The sequence below is a fragment of the Eubalaena glacialis genome, chromosome 1, assembly GCF_028564815.1.
Source record: "Eubalaena glacialis isolate mEubGla1 chromosome 1, mEubGla1.1.hap2.+ XY, whole genome shotgun sequence".
NCBI lineage: Eukaryota > Metazoa > Chordata > Mammalia > Artiodactyla > Balaenidae > Eubalaena > Eubalaena glacialis.
In genome coordinates this window covers 238,810,108-238,829,452 of record NC_083716.1, presented here as the reverse complement: position 1 = coordinate 238,829,452, position 19,345 = coordinate 238,810,108, and the positions used below count along the sequence as shown (strand labels likewise).

The following is a 19,345-nucleotide window of genomic DNA, read 5'->3' as shown; positions in this document are numbered from 1 at the left end:
GGGCCTTCTGTGAAGGTGTCGCTGCTCTGTGTTGTTACTGGCGTGGTGGTTCCATGGTGTACACGTGTGAAAACCCCCAGCTTTAAGCTCATCGTATGAGACTGTGCTGTCCGTGTGGCAGCCACCAGCCAGGTGGGCTCCAGGACATTGAAGCGGGCCGTTCAGATGGAGACAAGCTGTGAATGTCAGACACGCTGGATCTCAGAGCCTCGTGGGAAAAAAGAACGGGGACTATTTCATTAATACTTTTTAGATAGATTACATGTTGAAATGATAGGATTTGGGATAAATTGCGTTAAGGAGAACACTGAAGTTGATTTCACTGCTTCCTTTCTGCTCATGTGCACGTGTCTATGAGAGAATTTTAAATTGCACATGTAGCTGGTGTTACTTCTGTTGGACAGTGCTGGCGTGAGTGATTACAAGTTTTATTTATTTTAAATCACCTGCATAAATCTGAGGTAATAGGAAAGGCCAATGGTTGATAGAATTGAAATGGCCGAATTTGTGTTTAGCTTTATTCTGTATTACAATCAGAGGAACGTTTAGAAAGAAAACAAGGCATATTTGTTTTTCCATCTCCATCAGGGAGGATTGTCTTTAAGACAAGGTGCCCCTCCCATCAGCCAGGGTCACAGCAGAGACACACCCCGGCTGCTTCCTGCCCTGGCTGGAATGAAGGGTTGAAAACCTGGAAGACGATTCTGGTTGGGACTGAGTTAGACAGAAGAGCGGCTATTCAGGTTCTGCCCCCGGGGTACAAGGGTGGTGTGTGTGTGCCTGTTAAGTGTGCTTGCAGCCAGGGACAGGACTTGGCTGTGGCTCACACGTCCAGACTCTTGCTTGCTGGGGGCAGGTGTGAGCCCTGGGCTGTGTGATGAGGGACGGGTGCCCCCCCCGGAGGGCAGGTGGCCTGTGTTTTCCTTGGGAGCCCTGAGCGCGGGGCATCTAGTGGTGAGTTGGTTTTCCTCGGTTTTGCGTGGTCTGGGGAAGCCAGGCTGCTGTGCGTGACATGCGTCACTCTTGAAGTCTGGATTCATCCGCGCTGGTACCAGCTGGGTCAGTCCGGCTTTCTGCTCTGGGCCACACTCTCTTGGACGACGCAGAGCAGGTCTGCTGAGAGCTCTCAGGCCAGCACACAGGCAGATTCATGCCAGCTGCCTCCTGTTCTAGCTCATTTTAAGGCTGGACAAGAAAGTGAGGATGTGAATACTGACAGCAACTCAAGAGATCAAAACAGAAGAGAAAATCTGTTAGATCTTAAACAAATAGCTTTTCCTACTTCTGGCTTAATTACAAACAAACTCTACCATTAAAGTATAACTATAAGAGTTATTATTACCTATAATATTTTATTAATCGTAATTGTCTATTTTTTAAAATCACGTAATACACACACAGGCCCTTCCATGTTTCTTATGAAGGAGAAAGTGAACTCTTTCCCAGGTTAGAACTTGGCACTGAAGGAGAGGTTTGGAACCGGCCAAGGCCATGCTCCCTGGAGGATGCGGCCTGAAGATGTCAGACCTCTAATGGGGTTGTGCAAGGATGGCCCCCCGAGGTGAGGCCTGGCGGCACAACATGAAGAGGTCACAGCCAGCGTGAGGGTGGCCGGTCCGGCCCTGGCGCCCTTGACACGCGTCCTGATTGGGAGGTGCTGTGCACGGGGCAGAGGGGGTGCGCAGCCTGGCAGGGCGGTTCTCCGGGGCTCCCTGGGCGCTTCCCATGATGCTGCCAGCTGGGATCCTGGGACTGGGCTCCGTGATCACCACGTTCTCTGCACCGGTTTGCTCTCAAATATTTAAATATCCACCTGTAAGCATGTAAGTGCTCACATTCTTAATTCAAACAACACCAGGTGCGTAGATGTGGAGTACTGTGTGTTCAAGTAAATAGTCTAGCAAATTCCACATAAGTTGGCAAATTCATTTCAAGTCATTAAGCAGATTACACAGTTTAAAGACTCAGAGAATTCATTACACCTTCAGTGCTTCCGGTGAGACTGAGCAGGCAGTCCCACCCACAGAACGTGTGCTGACGGTCATCCCAAGCACGGCAGCACCCCTCCTCATCCCGAGGTCCGATCCCCACAGGGAGCCTCCTCCTGGCGGCCGCCCCTGTCCGGCCATTTCAGGGATTTTGCGTTGTGCCCGGCTGCTCATAAAGCAAGTAAATTTCATGAATCAGCTCCCAGGGCAGAGGTGTTGCCGCCAACCCCTCCCTCCCCAAGGAAGGGGAGCTGGCTGGGGCCACTGTCCCCGTGAAGGCACTTCTGCTGAAGGGAAGTCCCCACGTGGCTCCTGCCCTCAAGAACCAGACGTCACCAGCACTGTCCCCAAAGTCCCCCACCAGGTCTCAGCTGCGTCCGGCACGCCTGTGTCCCTTACACCTGGAGCCCACCTGTCTCCCTCTGTCCCCTGTGTCCTGAGGACCGTCCCCTCTGTGGCCAGTGGTGACACCCCCCACAGCCTGAGAACAGACCCGGTCGGGAGACACCCGAGAGAAGAGGCTGGGCAGAGCCCAGGCACCGGGACCACGGGCGTGCGGTCGTGCCGGCCTGCTATCCCCGGCGCGGAGGGCCCGGCAGGGGAGGCTGCGGTCGGCGTTTGTTCCCTTGTTCAGTGTCGGTTTTGTGTCGTTTCAGTCTTGCCCCAGAGAGGAGGCCAGTCTGCCCGGGAGGCCAGCTGCGAGCTGGGCTGGCGCGTCAGAGGAAGGACCGGCGTCGTGGGGACCTGTGCAGGGCTCCCGTGCGCGCTCCCTCTGCACGGCCATGTGTGCCCGTGCGTGCGGGTCACTAAGCCTCTGTCCTGCCCGTTCTCTGCAGGAAGACGCAGCACAGCTCCCTGGACCAGAGCTCCCCGCCCCAGAGCGGGGCGTCGGTCTCCTACAGCCACCCGGTCCTGGGCATGTACGACGCCAAAGATGACTTTCCTCTCAGAAAGACAGGTCGGTGCGGGGGCTGCGGCGGGCGGGGAGGGGGTCCCAGACGGGGAGGGAAACCTGTACGAGGACGAAGCTCACTGTGTCCTGGGGGGGCCTCTCAGGTGCGCATCTCAGGCTTACGTCAGCAGTTCCCTCACAAACCAGAAGGATAAGCGTGTTTAGACACAAGCAGAGCTCCCAGGGCTCTTGCACTTTCTCCAGCGGTGACGGTTTAAGCGGGCAACGCCTTTTAAGAAAAATCAGACCGGCCATGGGCCGTGCATTAGGGTGGCCAGAAGGCCAGGGGCCGGAGGAGAGGTGTTTCTGGAAGCTTTGCCCCCGAGAAGTGAGGGCCTGGGCTGTGGAGGGCCGGCTGCGCTGGTCTCAGAGGTGGCAGGTGGAGCCCACGGCCGCAGGGCCGCGTGGGAGATGCCGGACGCCTGCTTCATGGAAATGGGTGTGTGCGACACAGCTTTTCCTTCGTGAAGACGAATTTTGTTTTCTCCAGAGGATTTTGGTCCATTCTGGACGGAAATGCTCTAAAGCAGCTTCTTCACCCGAGGGATGAGGTATTGGGAGCAGGGCCAGAGACTCCCCTGCCGCCCCGTCCTAAGGACAGAAGACGTGGGGCCTCTCGGAAGGCAGAACTGCGCCCCGGAGAGCATGTGGTGTAGCAAACACCGAACGGGAGCCAGAGATGAAGGGAGGGGGAGTTCAGCTCAGCCTCCGTGGACTTGACCCCAGCGCAGGTGTGGGAGAGAGGGGCCCCAGTGTGCGGCGGGGTCGGCAGAGCCCCCCGCCCCGTGTCAGAGGGGAGGCGTCTGCCCACGTGGGCGGGGTTTCATCCATTGGCGAAGGTGAAAGCACAGCTTCTGTCCTCTCCAGTTCGAGTGCGTGACTGTCACCCATGGTCCCCCAAGAAGGGCGTGGGCTTCACCCTGAGAGCCTGCGGGCTCCGTAGAAAGGGGGCGTCTGTCGGCCCCCCGGCCGGCTCCCCCAGCTTGCCCTCCACACCCCCGTTCTGGAGCCTGGGGCTGTGATCAGCCACGCTCCAATCAGCGAAACGGGGGCCTGTGCTTGGAAAGACCCCGGGCAAGGAGACAAAGGCCGCGCCTGCCCCGGGAAGCCTGGCCCTAGTGGGAGCGCAGCTGGGGTGGCAGGGCTCTGAGCGAGCGGGCGGTGATCCCGCAGCCCGGCGGGTCTCTCCCGCCTGGTTTGCAGCTCCGTGCCCCACGACAGATTCCTGAGGCTCTCCTGGCCTCAGTCTCTCATCAGTAAAGTGGGTACACTGAGCGCACAGTGCTTCCTCCCACCCTGGGTGTGGCAGGCGTGGTGCCCACGGCCCCTGGAGCTGCAGACTCCGGAGGACGTGGAGGACCTGGGGTCCTGGCCACCGGGCCGAGCCGTCCGCCCCTCTCAGGGCCCTTCCTCTCTGGAGAGCACACCTGTCTCTTCCCCCGAGGGAAGCAGCTGTTCACGGGAAACATTGGTTGCTGAGATACGGGAAACAGGACGGGTTTCTCTCCATCGCTGGCTGAAGCCGCCCTGCTTCACGAGGGACAGCTTTGCAGTCAGCCTGGCCCTCACCGCCCAGTGTCCTGGGCAGACAGCCTCGCTGAGCGAGTTTGCACATCTGTGAAATGGGGCAGCAGTGCCACTACTTCAGGGGTGGATCCGTTGTGGGGCTGCTGCCTCAGAGGGCAGGTGGGTGGGGGTGGGTGGGAGTCAGGAGCAGAAGGGAGGATTTGGCCACTCGTGGGCCGTGCACACAGCCGCCAGTGAGGCCACCAGGGACACGGACCCACGCCCTCCAGCCCCTCTCCCGCCCTTCCCTGTCAGTGTTCCCTCGGGGGTGGCAGGGTCCGGTTTGTAGAGTGAGCGTGGGGCATACTTATGGCCTGTTTTACCCAATCCAGTCACTGAAAACCCCTCAGTGACTCCTGAAAATGGAGCTGCCAGTTCGGATGAGCGTGCATAGCGTAGAGAGCCGAGCACGCGGTACCCTGCCAGCCGCTTGTGAGAGACCCCTATCCCACGTCACTCGTGGGGTGCTACCACCAGTCACTCGAGCCGGTGTGATGGGTGCGGAAGTCACAGCGTCTCTGATGTTCCAAAGAGCAGCTCTGTCATCGTTAGTGGGGTTTGGGTGTCTCTGTTTACTTTCCATCTTCCGTACCAGGGAGTAAGCCGAGTGCTGTGTTGCAGAAGCCCTCTGCCCGCTCCCGTGGCGCAGGGTGCCCGGTGCTCATGAGCCAGGCAGCAGGGGTGCCGGCCAGCCCGTGTCTTTCTCGTCCACCCCCTGTGCCCAGCGTCTGCGACCATACCGGTCACACAGGGAGGGTCCCTAAACGTCCAGTGTTTAAAGGCAGCTCACCCATACGCTTTTCTGTCGGCTGGTTTTTTTTCCTCGTTGCTTTATACATTAATACCAATCCTGTGTCTGTCATGTATGCTACAAAAAATTAAATTCTAGCCTGTCTTTTGTCTTTCTATTTTTTATTGTTATTGAAGTAAATAAATGTCCATAAATCAAAGAGCCCCGCAAGGCTCACTCGGGAAACCGCTGACCCACCCTGCCTGGCCCTGCCCTAACCCTTTCATTTGCTTAGTTTCCTGTGTGCCTGGGTTGTTTTTTTTTTTTTAATTGAGGTATAGTTGATGTACAATATTGTACACTGGACAGTTTTTAAAGGTCATATTCCATTTGTAGTTATTATAAAATGTTGGCCGTATTCCCCATGTGTCCCTGTACTTGCTTCCAGTTCGTCCCATGTGTCCCTGTACTTGCTTCCAGTTCGTCCCATGTGTCCCTGTACTTGCTTTCAGTTCGTCCCCATGTGTCCCTGTACTTGCTTTCAGTTCATCCGCATGTGTCCCCGTACTTGCTTCCAGTTCGTCCCATGTGTCCCTGTCCTTGCTTTCAGTTCGTCCCCATGTGTCCCTGTACTTGCTTTCAGTTCATCCCCATGTGTCCCTGTACTTGCTTTCAGTTCGTCCGCATGTGTCCCCGTACTTGCTTTCAGTTCGTCCGCACACTTTGGCAAATGGAGGAGCCACTCTTCCATGGCAGGTAGTCCGGAAGCTCTGCTCCAGCCCGGAAGCCCCCCGCGGCCCCTGGACCCCCCTGCACGGTGTCCTGGGGAGACTCGGCCTCTCGTCCCTGGACTCCACGGGCTCCTTTGTGTGTGGTCTCCTTCATCTTGGTTGTGCAGCTCTTCCAAGCTTTCTGAGAAATGGCGCGTGGAATGTGAATTTTTTGAGTCCTCGCATGCTGGTGAATGCATTTATTCTGGCTCCCACGTGATGGATGATGTGGTTGGGTCCAGAAGCCACTTTCCTTCAGGACTTTCAGGTCCTCGTCTTGCCCTGGGAGTGGCCGCTGCAGAACCCGACACTGCTCGCAAGGTAGACCCTGGGGCCCTGCCGCTCTGAAACCTGTCTGGACGCCCCCCGGCGAGGGGCTGCAGGCCACCGCGCGCCCACGCTGACCCCGTTGGGGCACTGGGTCTCCTCTGATGGAGCAGTACACCTCGAATTACTTTGCCAGTGATTTTCCCTGCTCCGTTTGCTCTGTCCTCTCCTGGCGTTTTTGTTAATTTGATGTTGGGCCTTTTTACTCCCATTTTTCAGATTTCTCAACTTCTTCTTCAGATATCTTCTTTCCGCGCTTTCACCTTTGTTTGAAGCGTCCTTCACTGTCCTTTCAGGATTCCAAAAAGGGCAGCTCTGAGCACACACACTCTCTGAATTCTGTGCCGCTGCCCCCGCCATGTCCTGGGCATCCTTGGTGGCTCAGTCTCCGCTTTCCTCACTCGCTGCTGGGCGTGGTGTCGGGACAAGGCGGTGCTGCTTCCAGATAGACCGACCTCAGTGCCCCTGAAAGGGGCCCCCACTGGGGCCGGGGGCCACGCGCTCGCTTTTGCGGGTGCTGCACTGCCCTGGATCTCAGGAGCAGCTTCCGTCCCCGGGCCGGACACGTGACTGTGGAAACCCTGTGTCGGTTCAGCTGAGATCTTAGTGGGAGAAGAGTTGTTGTTTCCTTGCCTGTTAATCTGGTGGGGTTTGGGCTTTCTTTTTTCTTTTTAAATAATGATAAAGTGAGAAACTCAGTGTAGAAATAGAGACAAATGAAATGTGAATCTACAGTTATCTCAAAAATGTAAAAATAGTATTAAAAACAATAGAAGTGGATCCTCTAGCCGGTGAGGAAGGCTGCTTTGTAGTTGGATCCTTTTCGTCTTTCGACATGAAAGTCTTGCCAGGGAACCTTGCTTTATACACAAATGCTGCAAAGCAGAGAGGGCGTTTCTCCCAGAATCAGTGCCTCCAGAGCAGGTTGAGCCTCTGGGAAGGGCTGGCACCTTCCTTGCACATCTTTGATTTCTCTGGGGAGCATCGTTTCGGGGGCCTGCTTCTCTCTCCTCTTCCCAGGATCCACAGAGCAACCGTCCTTTGCCTCTGAGCCTCCTTCAGGGTCACCCGGCAGCCTGGACCCCCAGCCCTGCCCCCTGTGCTCCCCAAAGGGCAGAGTCACAGTGGCCGTGAGACACACACATGGCCCGGTTCTTATAACCCAAACCAGCTTACGTCCGATTCCGGGGGGAATTTGGTTGTGTTGCTTGTTGCTCTAGACAGCAGTAAACTTCCTGTTCCAGAAAGATTAAAAACAACAGGGTAGCTGATTAAAAACAAAAACAAAAGGTAAAAACTCGCCGGTTTGCAAATCCACAGGTAGTAGAAGCTTGAATGTAGTTGAGTAAAGCCTCGGAACACACGCGTCTCCGGGGTGGCGGTCTTACCACTGTCCTGGACTCCCGAGCTGCCGGCCTGTGGGGCTGAGATTCCTGTGTCTGGAGGCCACCGGGAGGGCCCCGGCAGTGTGAGGCTGCCCTCTTCCCAAGACGGCCCACCCCCGATGTGGGACTGGACTGGCCCGGCTGGGGGGGGGGCGGGTCTGGGCTCCAGGCGCAGAGGCTGGGACCACCGTGGCCTTAAAGATGCGGGTTTGCAAAGGGCTCCACGCACACAAGCAGAGCTGTTAACCAAAACCAAACCAAGCCTAAGCTCCTGTGCCCAGGGGTCAGGGGAACACCTGCAGGCAGCATGGCTAATCCTCTCACCGGGGAGGGTTGACCTTAGCACCCTCTCGGTGGCCGGGAGCTCGAGTGGGCCGCTGGCTCCTGGGCTGTTACGTGAGGGAGGAATTTGTGATTCTCAGGTGAACGGGAAGGTCTGTGATGTAGGGGTCATAGTAACATTCGTGGGCCAGAGCCCCAAAACCATCCCCGATGGCCGGGTTTCCTCCCAGCTACTTGTAAATGCAGTGGCCGCTCGAACGTGTATATAACTCTCTGTCGCAGACAGTTCACTAAAGGCATCAGGCACGTTTGAGTCGGTGTTTGGACTGATGGATGGGGCTGGACATCTTCTGCCCGAGGCCTCAGGATGCCGCCTTGCTCCACCCTGGAACACCGCATCTGGGTTCAGCTAATACTTACCCAATGAGCATATTCCTACACTGCCCACGAGATAACCTTGACCCCAGTTGTGTCTGCCTGCTTGTAATGGTGTCTCCTTTTCGTGCAGCTTCTGAACCCAATCTGAAATTACGCTCCAGGCTAAAGCAGAAAGTGGCTGAAAGACGGAGCAGCCCCCTGTTACGCAGGAAAGATGGGCCAGTGGTCACGGCTCTAAAAAAGCGTCCTTTGGATGTCACAGGTATGTTCGTGCAAACCCCGCTGCCCTCTGAGAGGCTCTCCTGTGCGCTGTCCTTTCAGCACCGAAACCTGCCTCTCCGCATGTCCCCACCGCCGCCCGCCCCCCGCCCCAAGGGCTCTTGTGCCCGCAGTGCCAGCCCCGTGAGTCCCAGGGCCACGGTTGGTGCCCCAGCAGGGGGTCTCAGGCCCAGTCCCTATCCGTCCCTATCCCTGTAAGGCGGCGTGTCCCGACCTTGACCCAGCCCGGCAGGTGAGAGCAGTCAGACCTCCTGACGTCACAGGAGACTTTCAGGAATTTTAAGTGGAGGCTTCTCCGAAGGTGGGGTTTTAACTGATCCTGCCCTAGCAGTGGTGAATGCCACGTTTCCTACCTGACCCACTGCCCATTAAACAGGGTCTGAACCACTGGAGAGCGTGAGAATCTTCCTGGGAAGAGTGGGACGGACAGGGGCGGGGGAAGGAGGAGGGAGCCTGGGAGTTTCCGAGTCTCCGCTCACGCGCTGCTCTCGGCCCCCACCTAGCGGCCGCCTCGGGGAAGCACACCCACCAGGCAGAGCCCGTCCTGGGATGCACCCCACTTCCCGACACACACCCCAGTCCCTAGGGCGCACCTCACTTCCTGGGCGTGCACCCCACTTCCAGAGGGTGCACATCCACCAGCCCTAAAATCACGGAACAAAGGGGCTGCTCAGGCGGCCTGGTAACAGGAGGGGCGGGACCATGTTTGCACCAAGTGCAGGGTTTGGTGGGAAGACCAGGGCTCTCGGCAGCGTCCTTCAGGGCCAAGTTCCCGGGGGAGGAGGAGGGGCTCCTGAGTGCTGGTGCGCCCCACGTGAGGGGCCGGGAACCTCACACTCAGATCTGAGCCCAGGGCCTGGGATGGGATGAGAGCCGGAGTGCCCTCAGCGCTGTCCCGCAGCCCGGGGCTGAAACCCCTAGTCCGAGGGTCTGCTTCTGGACTTCGTGGCTTTGTGTGAAGCGGAGCCTGAGGGCTCACGCCCGGGGGCCCATCTTTGTCATCGTGTGGTCATTCTGGTAGAGAGAACAGGGAAAAGTGTCACCTCAAGATCCTCTGCCTGGGGGATTCTGTTCAGACTCGGGCCTCGAATGAGTTGGAGCGTGTGTCTCACCACACGTGGGCCTCATCTCTCTGGGGGATGCCAGGCCGTGGACGGCGGGCCCCTGCGTTTATCTCCAGTCCTGCCTCTGGGGGGACGGAGTCCCCGGCGGCTTCTTTCTGAGCGCCGGCTCTGGCGTTCGTGCTGTCAGCCTGTGACTGTGTCAGGACCAGGCTGGGCACCAAAATGGAGAGCTGCGTTCTCACCTCCAGGGAGCTTCCAATCTAACTCCAGAGCCCAGACGTCGCGTGTGGGGCAGCTAACGCACCGCACGCGGCCCCAGCTTGGCCCTGGGCTGTGTTACCCAAAGAGCACGCAGCAAAGGCAGCAGGGCAGGGCAGCGGTGGAGGCCATGCCGGCCCGGGGAAGCTTGATGGGTGAATGCAGGCAGCACGGAGATGAGGGATGGATTTCCCGGCCAGCACACCCCTCAGCGGCTGGAGAGGCAGGGTGCTCTGAGCAGAGCTGGCTTTCCACAAGACTGGAAAATAAGGAGTTCCAGGCAGGGAGGGTCCCAGAGAGAGCGGGGGCACCTCCCCCGGGGTACTGGGGAGGTGGTGAAGGTTCCTGAGCAGGAGAGGTCCACAGCGTCGCGGAAGCAGCTCCACCGGCCGGTACAGGGGGATGGGGAGGGACGGCGGTGAGACGCGGTCCAGAGGTGGCGCTGAAATGATGGTGAGACAGGTCCCGGGACGTGGCAGCGTCACTCTGCCTGTTCCTAGTCTCTCGTCAAAGCCGTGCCCATCAGGGAAAGCAAACGAGGGAATCAGCTGCCCCTCCAACACTATCCAGAGAAAATTGCCGTTAACATCTGAGCATATTTCCTTCCAGTCCTTTTTCTGCATTTGTCACATGCCCTGTGTACACTTGTATCCTTTCCTCACTTGATATTAGTCACAACACTTTCTGGCACCTTTAATGGTATTCCATCGTGGTGATACAAATAATATCGTGACGATTACGCATTTATATTTATTTTCTTAGACCAGATTCCTTGAAGTGGAATGAAAAAATAATCAACATTATTGAGTTGAAAACGGGTGAAAACTTGGAGAGATATATATTTTTTTATTGCCCCCGAAAGTTGTCGTGCTTTCCCACGCACACCTGGGAGAGTTTATCTGCCGATGCTGCTGAGACAGGCCCGCTTAAAGGAAGATGGGAGGGGCTCACCACGTGGGCGTCCGAGGCAAGAGGATGGCTGCCATGGGGGTCGGGGAAGCAAGCCCTGCCTTCACGCGTGAAGTGTGACACCTGCCAGCCCAGGTGGCCTTCCCAACCGCCCCCGGTCAGGGGGGCGCATGTGAATGTGACTTCACTGCGCGGAGACCAGACTCTGGATCTGGTGGGAGGAGGGAGGGGAGCCGGGGCCTGAGTTCACCATCAGTGCCCCGGAGGGTGGGGCGGGCCCTCGAGTGGACAGAGCCACTTGCTGCCAGGGTGTCCCCAGGGGGACCGCTGCTCGGTGGAGAGGATGAGAGCGCTCACGGTCCCCTGGGTTGAGGGGGTCGTGCATGTGCCCTTGGGGTCAGGTCTCCTTCCCCGAGTGAGCCGGGCCTGTGGGGTTGGGCGCTGGGGGATGGGCACTGCCGTCCACACCAGCACCCTCAGCCTTCTCACTATCACCCCGAGTTCAGCTGGAACCAGGTTTCAGAGTCCGCCAGGCCCCGCGGGCAGCTCCGTGGTCTCCTGCGCTGAAGGGTGGCCTGCTGAGCACCCTCGGGGCGCCAGCTTAGGGAGGTGACCCAGGCCTCCCCTCCTCGAACCTGGGAGCCCAGATCAGGGCAGAGTCTTAAGTCATCAGTGCCCGTGGTCGGTGAGTACTCAGGAGGGAAAGGCAAATGGCTCAGGCTGGCTCCCTCTGGAAGGTTTTAACCAGAGGCTGCCATTGATAAACGCCGTTCAGCCAGACAAGACCCTCCTATTACGTCGCGTGTTTGCACACACAGCAACAGCAGCTCCTTTGGAATTGAGGGGCAGACCCGGCTGCGACACACGGCCGCCTCAGTCCCAGCCCCGATGCGTGGGCTGGGGCCACTCCCCCCGCCACAGCTACTTGGAGAGTATCTTGGGGTGAGTTTTCAGATAACCCTGATCAATGACAGAAGCCACCAGCTGTGCTCTTCCCTGAATGTTTGGAAAATGCAAGGATTAGCTCAAAGCACACGTTGACCGAGGGGGCTCTATAAGCAAGCACAGTGGATCTGACCTTTCCCTGTTCACAGTCATTTGGCCTCTGTGTTTTCTTGCCTTTTGTTGTTAGAACATCAATAAGTGTTCAGGGTCTCTTTTTCTGGGGTTTACGATCATCTTGATGAGACTTTTCCAAAGGGGAATAAAGTTGAGAGTGTGCGCAGCTTAGAAGGTGCCAGTGGGGCCTCGGTGAGCCACAGGCTTGCGAAGCTCACAAGGAGTCGCTAGCAAAACTGAGAGCAGGGAATTAGCTCCATGGCCCTTGTTTGGGGACCGTGGTCCTGTTCTTTCTTGCTGGGACTTCTGCCGTCAGCCAGCTCGAAGCAGAAGTGCAGCTTTGAGGACAGGCGGCCAGCGCAGCTCAGGGCCTCGGAAGCTGTGTCCTTGCCTGACCTGGGTCAGGCTCACAGGTGTCTCTCCCACCCCCAGACTCGGCCTGCAGCAGCGCCCCGGGCTCCGCACCCAGCTCGCCCAACAACAGCTCTGGGAACGCCAGCGCGGAGAATGGGATCGCGCCCGCTGTCCCCAGCATCCCGACCGAGGTCAGTGCCCAGCGCTCCTGCCCACGTCTGGTTTTTTGGCTCCAAAGAGCAGTTTCCAGCTGCCCTTCAATCTTGACTGTCAGGGGCAGCGTTTCAGAAGCATCTCAGGAACCAGGAGCCTCTGACCACAGGGGTCAGCAACCCTCACCTCTGCCGGTCAGACCCCAGGTGTGCTACAGGTTGAGAGGGATGTGGGTGCAGAGAGAGTTCTGGGAGAGCTCTCTCTGGGGGGCTGCTCCGGCCAGGTGGAGGGGCCCCAGGGCTGGCTGCAGGTCGTGCCCTTGACCAGACCTCGGTCAGGGCCCCGTTCCGGGCCGGAGGTTCCAGAACCTTCGCTCCATGCATTCATCTCCCTCCTTATTCACTTTCTCTCCCCTGGCTCATCCCACAAGTGTCTCTGGAGCTCCTGCCTCGTGCCAGCCCTGTGCCAGGCACCCTCCCCCCCAAGGGCCTGCTTCCAGTCGTCTCTCCCGTGCCCACTGGGATGGGCGGGTGCCGACCAGTATCAGGGGCCCGAGGGCGGGGGCGACCGCTGGGGAGCCGGCTGTACACCTCGTTTCCCTGGACTGAGCCAGCGGTGCCGTGTACTTCCTGCTCAGACGGTCCTCCTGACTGCAAGGTTCTCATGAGGTTTTTTACGTTCCTTCCAACTTACAGGAGGCTATAATTTATCAAATACTGGTATTTACTTTCTTCCTTAAATATTTAGAAATGAGTCCTGCCCTTCCAGAGGGTTGACAAGTCTTAGTTGGAGGACACAGGCACACGTGTCCACTCCATTTTCATTTCCAATTTCTAGACACTTAAGATATAAGCAGATTTTTAGAAACTAAGATGACTGCTAGAAATGATTTTGTACTACTGCCTCTAGCTTGCCGAATCGCCATTTTCTTTTATTCTTTTCCTTTATATGTCTGCTCCTTTTATTACCTGTGCGTTTCAACCTACCGGTTTAAATACTTGTTTACATTATTAAAAGTTTTAACAATCCTTCTCTGTGAGACTGAGTTCATAGCTGAGGTCTACCTGTAATTAGCCTTAGAGCTTGGCCTAGAAATTGCTACCTGGAATGAGATGTGAGTGCTGGATGTGGCTTGTCAATAGCTGACATAGATCCTGATTTTATTTAAAACGGGCAGTTATGCACCTAATGGTTCCTGTTGTAGCGATGCCTTATTTGGGTGGATGCCAGTTTAAATTATGTGTTAATTTTTACAAATCACACGTTAATGTACATTAAGCTACTGCAGATTCATAGATGTCAGAGGATTCACAAGAAACGTAAAGAGTGCAGTTTTCATGTTTTATGTTAGATATTCATTGTGATCGAGGGGGTAGTCTTTGAAAATCTGATCACAGTTGGATGTCCTTTGTGGATTTCAAGTACAGTTAGAATGGAACAGTCCTCTGAGAGCTCCTCCTCCTGCAGTCCAGAGGTGAGGCAGGGTGCTCATGCGGGAGCGAGGCCCACTGGCCCGGCACCCCCTTTCCCTGCTTGACTGAGGGACGCTCAGCATCCTCCACACCTCCCCCGCCCCGCTTACATGGAGGAAGCAGGGCTCCCCTGACCCGTGGACAGCCTCTCCCCAGGGGAGGACATTCAGCCGATGCCGAAAGCCAAGTGTGATTCGGGGGCGTGCAGAGGGCGTGCTGCCCCGGCCCTGGCCTTTCTGGGCAGCTGGGCAGCTGAGGAGCACGTCTAGGGCAGATGGAGATGGCCGGCACCGGAAATGTGGACAAATCAACATACCAGACAATTCCCAGAAGGCCGCTTTAGTTCTAAAAATAAATCAGGTAAAAAAAAAAAAAAAAAAAAAAACCAAACCTTGGTTATAAAGAGGAAATGACAACTTTCAAACATTAAATGTTTGCTTATTTTGTTCCTGGGCAAATCCAGGAACAAAATCGTGCTTTCGTTGACAATCTCAATCGCTTTCTCTAAATCATAGCTTGCTGATTTTTTTTTTTATCTAGAAAAAGGGCTACTTTTTAAAGTAGCCCTTTAATCGTTACTGTACAGTTGAATATGTGAACGAACTAAAGGTGGCTGCAGCCATGTCTCTGGGGAAGATGCACTAACTTCCCTCCCAGGTGAAGAACGCCGGTCCTTCCTGCTCTGCCCTTAGAGCATGAGGACGGAGTTTATCACGTACATGTGTGTTTCCAAGCAACACCAAGTGTGACACCATTAAGCCACCTAGGAAATTCTGCAAAGCACCGAATACCTGCGCACACGCCCTGGGGTGGTAATCACCCAGTCCTCTGATGGACTTTCCAGCCGGGGCTACAGGTAGCCCGCCATTGTTTACAATAACTTGTGACAACTTTCAGCTCATATTTTTTTTAACCTTGCAAATGAAATTTTAAAGCACCCAAAATGTTTCTCATCCTTAATTATGTAGTCCGTTGTGAGAAGAACTAGGAGAGAATTGGTTATATGTCCAGCGCTAGTGTTATTTTCCATGACACCACCAGCTGGCGTCACGGCAACCACCTTCTCGTCCTCTTCTTCCTGTGCCCTTGGTCCCGCACACGTCACTGGGCAGCTAGTGAGGGAGGATACAGTGTGAATAGGACAGTGTCCTTTTAGCAAAGAACCTTCATTCTAGAAGCAAAAAGATGTGAAATACGACAGCAATTCAAGTCCTCGGGGACTGGTACTTAACCACACGTGATAAATAAGTTCCCAAGTCATCAACAAGATTTTTCCAACCTGAACGTCCCCATGTGTAAACGCGCCCTCATGGATTTATCCTCTGACACGCTGTAGCACAGCGTGGACGCTGCTGCAGAGAGCGCTCCTGTGGCCAGGTCTGTGTGCGTCCAGCTTTATCTCCTAAGAGTGCATCCTGAGGGTGGAGTGGGATTTTAGGATTTAAGGTTAGATCCGGTTTTAAGGCTTTTGACATGGATTGCCAAATTGTCCTGCAGAAGGAGCACGCCGATTTATGATCCAGCCAGCAGTGTGTTTCTGTTTCTCTGGGTCAAGGTGCTGTAGTCATTTTTGAAAATCTTTGCCAACTGGATAGGTTTTTAAATGTTTTTAGATTTTTAGATATGTTTTTAGATTACTGATGATGTTGAGTGTTTTTTTTCTCCATACTGGTTCTTCTTTGTCATTTCTCACTAATTGTTGTTTGATTTGCGTGCTCTTTATATATTGGTCTTTGTCTCTACTATACGTTGCCAACCTTGTTGTCACCATTGTTTGCCTTTTATGTGAGGGGATTTCTTTTTTAATCAATACTTTCTTCTCTGGTTTCTACCTCTCATGTGATGTTTGGAAAGACATTCCCGACTCTAAGAATATATTTTTAAATATATTGTCCTAGATTTTATTCTGATAGTTTACAACGATGAGTGAATTGAATAAGAACAAAACAAGAGAGTGAAGGATTGTGAATCAGGCTGTAGTGCTTGTGGCCTGCTTTGAATGCCGTGTTCGCCCCCGTGCTGTCCTCGTTAATAGATTTCTGTACCGGGGATCTCAGAACTGGGCGTGGTCTGCCCCGAAGTGTTTTCTGTGGTCGTTTCCCTTGGCGAGTGTCACCCAGGCTTGGTGGTGCAGAGCCTGTGTGATGGCCCTGTGTGCTCTGTCCCCAGACCAGCCTGGCGCACAGACTCGTGACGCGAGAAGGCTCGGTGGGCCCGCTGCCCCTGTACACGTCACCATCCCTGCCCAACATCACGCTGGGACTTCCCGCCACCGGCCCCTCCGCGGTAAGTGGGCGCCCACGGGTCTGGGTGGCAGTGGCGCGGGCCGACCGTCCCAGGCCCCTGACCCCGGGAGCCCGGTTGTGCCTCTCCAGGGGGCGGCCAGCCAGCAGGAGGCCGAGAGACTGGCCCTCCCGGCCCTCCAGCAACGCATCTCCCTCTTCCCCGGCACCCACCTCACCCCCTACCTGGGCACCGCACCCCTGGAGCGCGACTCGGGGGCGGCTCCCAGCTCCCTTCTGCAGCACGTGGTCCTCCTGGAGCAGCCGCCCGCGCAGACGCCCCTCGTCACAGGTGAGCACGCTGCGGGCCGCGTCAGGCCGTCGTGGGCTCCCCGGGAGGGCCGGCGGGGTGGCTTGTCCCCCGCAGAACTTCTGGACTTGCCCCTCGCATGCCAGGCTGTGGCCAGATAGACCGAGTCCACTTGCAGAGCCCGGGGCGTGGAAGCAGGAGCGTCAGGCACACCTTCTGGTTAATTTCCCGAGAGCAGGCTGACGGCCCCTCTGATGGGTCTGCCCTTTGCGTCGTCGGACACGTGATGGAAGCCCAGGGTTGGCTCTGGTGGGCAGCGAGCGGGTTTCTATTAGCAGTAACATTTTTGTTAATGTGCCCCATCTAAGGGGTGGTTATATTTAGAAAAAAATAGGAGATTTGCGATGAAATTTGCCTAGCAACAACAGTGTAAAAGTGTTACTTTCCGAGTGACGGAGTGCGTGGGGCTCGCCATGAAATGAGGGGGCCCTGCCGTAGGGTCATCACCCCAGGTCCAGGCCCCATCCAGCGGGGTGTTCAGCTTCCTCCCTGGGTTTTACAGGGGTCTACTGAGCCCTGAGTATCAGCGGGGTGGCCCTGACCTCGCTCCCTCCTCAGCTGTTAGGTGATCTGGTTGCGGTGGTGACTCTTGGTCTTTTATCGTTTTTAACCTTCAACCTCGCTCTCTCCCTCACTTCCCTGCTAGCCTGTCTGTCCTTCCTGGGGGTCTCGTGGGCCCTTCCCCACCCCCTCCCTGATCCTGGGATCTCTGGAGTCACCCTACACTCGTAGGAAGGCCCAGGAAGCCCTGCCAGGGTCCAGAGCTGTGCCAGTGTGGCCATCCACATTGAAAGCTAAAAGCAGAGGGAAAGATTTGACGGGGAGTCCCACGTGTGACTCATCAGATGCTCATGTGGCCCCTGGCTGTGGGGCAGTAGGAACGTGGAACACTCCGTCAGCCCAGGAAGCTCTGTCGGACAGCTCCGGCGTGGCGCGTAGCCCCAGCTCTCAGCGTGGAAGCAGCCTGCGTGGGCCTCCCTCTCTCCTCCCACGCAGCACGCAGGATGCCGCTCGCTCAGCACTGGCAAGGCCCGCACGGCGCCTTCTGGACCCACCACCCTTTTCTCAGAGCCCTTTCCCTGCATCAGGCCCTGCTCAGGTGCCCCCCGGCCCTCCTCCCGGGCGCTCTATGCAGGCAGTTTCTGGGCATGCTTCCGTCCCCCCGGAGAACAGACGCTGGGCTTTCCCTGCAACCTTGCCACCCCCCGTGGGCACCCCCGCGGTGTTTGATGCTGGAAGGTACACAGTAGACATTTCTGCGATGGAGCCACGTGCCAGGAGGGGTGTCTGAGCAGAGTCAGGAAGGGTCATTCCTTGCAGGTTTTCCTCTGGCAGGTTCCCGGAGGTTCCCCAGTGGTCGGCCCACAGACCTGCCTGCTTGCTGGTGGTCACTATGGACAGACAGACAGTGTCAGAGCTAGAACCGCATCATTTCACAAATACTAAGAAGCAGGTCCCTGTGGGAGGGGCAGGCTGGGCCCCCCTCCCCCGCCCAACCCAGCCGGCCTCTGCAGGCAGCTGGTCACCCAGGATAGAATTTGATCCTAATTTACTGTGCCCTCATGCTTGAAAGTTTTACAACATATGCTGAAAACCAGCTGCTTTTGAGTTATCATCAAAAACTCTTGTTAATGATCTAAGGGGTCATCTTTAGGTTCTGAACCGGAAACTACCTGCCAGCTGATGGGTTTGCTACTAGAAGGTCAGGACGTCCAGTTTTCAGTGATGCTGACCACTACACTTGTCCCCGAGCGTAGTAGCCCCACAGTTTTACCCTCCAGAGGCACTAGAGTCAAATTTGGGGTGAGTGGGATGGGGGTGAGAGGTGAGGTCTGGGGGCAGAACAAAACTGGGGTCCAGCCCAAAAGGCCTGCACCCCGGGCAGCTCCGTGTCAAGCCCAAGCATCGCCGGCGTCGGGGTGTGTCAGTTAGGCCTCTCCACCGTCAGCGCACGCCCACGCCCCCGCGGGAACCGCGGCCTGTGTCCTCTGGGAGGCGTGGCCCGGTGAAGGCAGGCGTCTGTGCCGTCGTCGGGCTACTGGAGGCCCAGATCAGAGGGAGGGGAGCCCTGGAGAACCCGCAGCGGCGGCAGGAACCGGAGTCCCAGCCTCGCTGGCCCACCTGAGCTCCTTGTTCCTGAGCCTGTGTCCAGCTGGACGTCAGATCTCCATGGAATTAGTATTCCCTCCTCTAGAAGCGAGAGAAGCTTCTCTGCGGGATACGATGCGGGGTCGGCCCAGATGACCCCAGCGCAGGGCTCTGCTGTCCCATCACCTGTTACACCCTCATCCTTGGGGGTCCACAGGAGCTTTAAAAACAACAAGGGATGTTTTCCAAGAAGGGACCTTTTCAGTAACTAAGTAGCCTTTTAATCCCATAAATGCAGCGTTTTGGGCTGACATCCTTATCTCCTCCGTGAAATGGTTTAATCCCCCATCATACCTACATCAACAATTGATGAATTCTGAAAGACCTTCTTTACGATGATGCCGTTCTTTTTTTAAAACTTTTCTAGAAAGCTGGGGAGAGAATGATTCTATTCTATCTCTAACACATTTTGAGTTATTCACTTTAATTTAGTAGCCAAGCAGACAATAAAATTTAAGATAACTTACGTTTCCAGAGAACTACTGGTTTGGATAAAAAGAGATGGTAGCTTAGGGAACTGTGGTTGATTAACTTTTTGAAAAGGTAACAAGGGACAGTTTTGCTAGGGTTGAGGGTTTTTTTCCTGTTGGCACACAAAGTAGTATTTTTAATTCAGAAATAGCCCCCACGAAGGGACCAGGAAAAGACTGAGCGTCCGTACCCATCGGGGGTCTCAGGC

At 55.9% G+C, this 19,345-nt stretch overlaps 1 protein-coding gene across 5 annotated transcripts in view; it reads left to right on the top strand.

Annotated features, from left to right (window-relative positions):
• Nucleotides 1–19,345, top strand: part of HDAC4 (histone deacetylase 4) — a 242,482-nt gene that overhangs the window by 162,458 nt on the left and 60,679 nt on the right. For all 5 annotated transcript variants that reach the window (XM_061189010.1, XM_061189002.1, XM_061189016.1 and 2 more), the window contains exons 6-10: nt 2,825–2,946; nt 8,509–8,640; nt 12,380–12,492; nt 16,096–16,212; nt 16,302–16,500. In XM_061189010.1, coding sequence (XP_061044993.1) covers nt 2,825–2,946; nt 8,509–8,640; nt 12,380–12,492; nt 16,096–16,212; nt 16,302–16,500 — 683 coding nt within the window. The remainder of the gene's footprint in view (nt 1–2,824; nt 2,947–8,508; nt 8,641–12,379; nt 12,493–16,095; nt 16,213–16,301; nt 16,501–19,345) is intronic.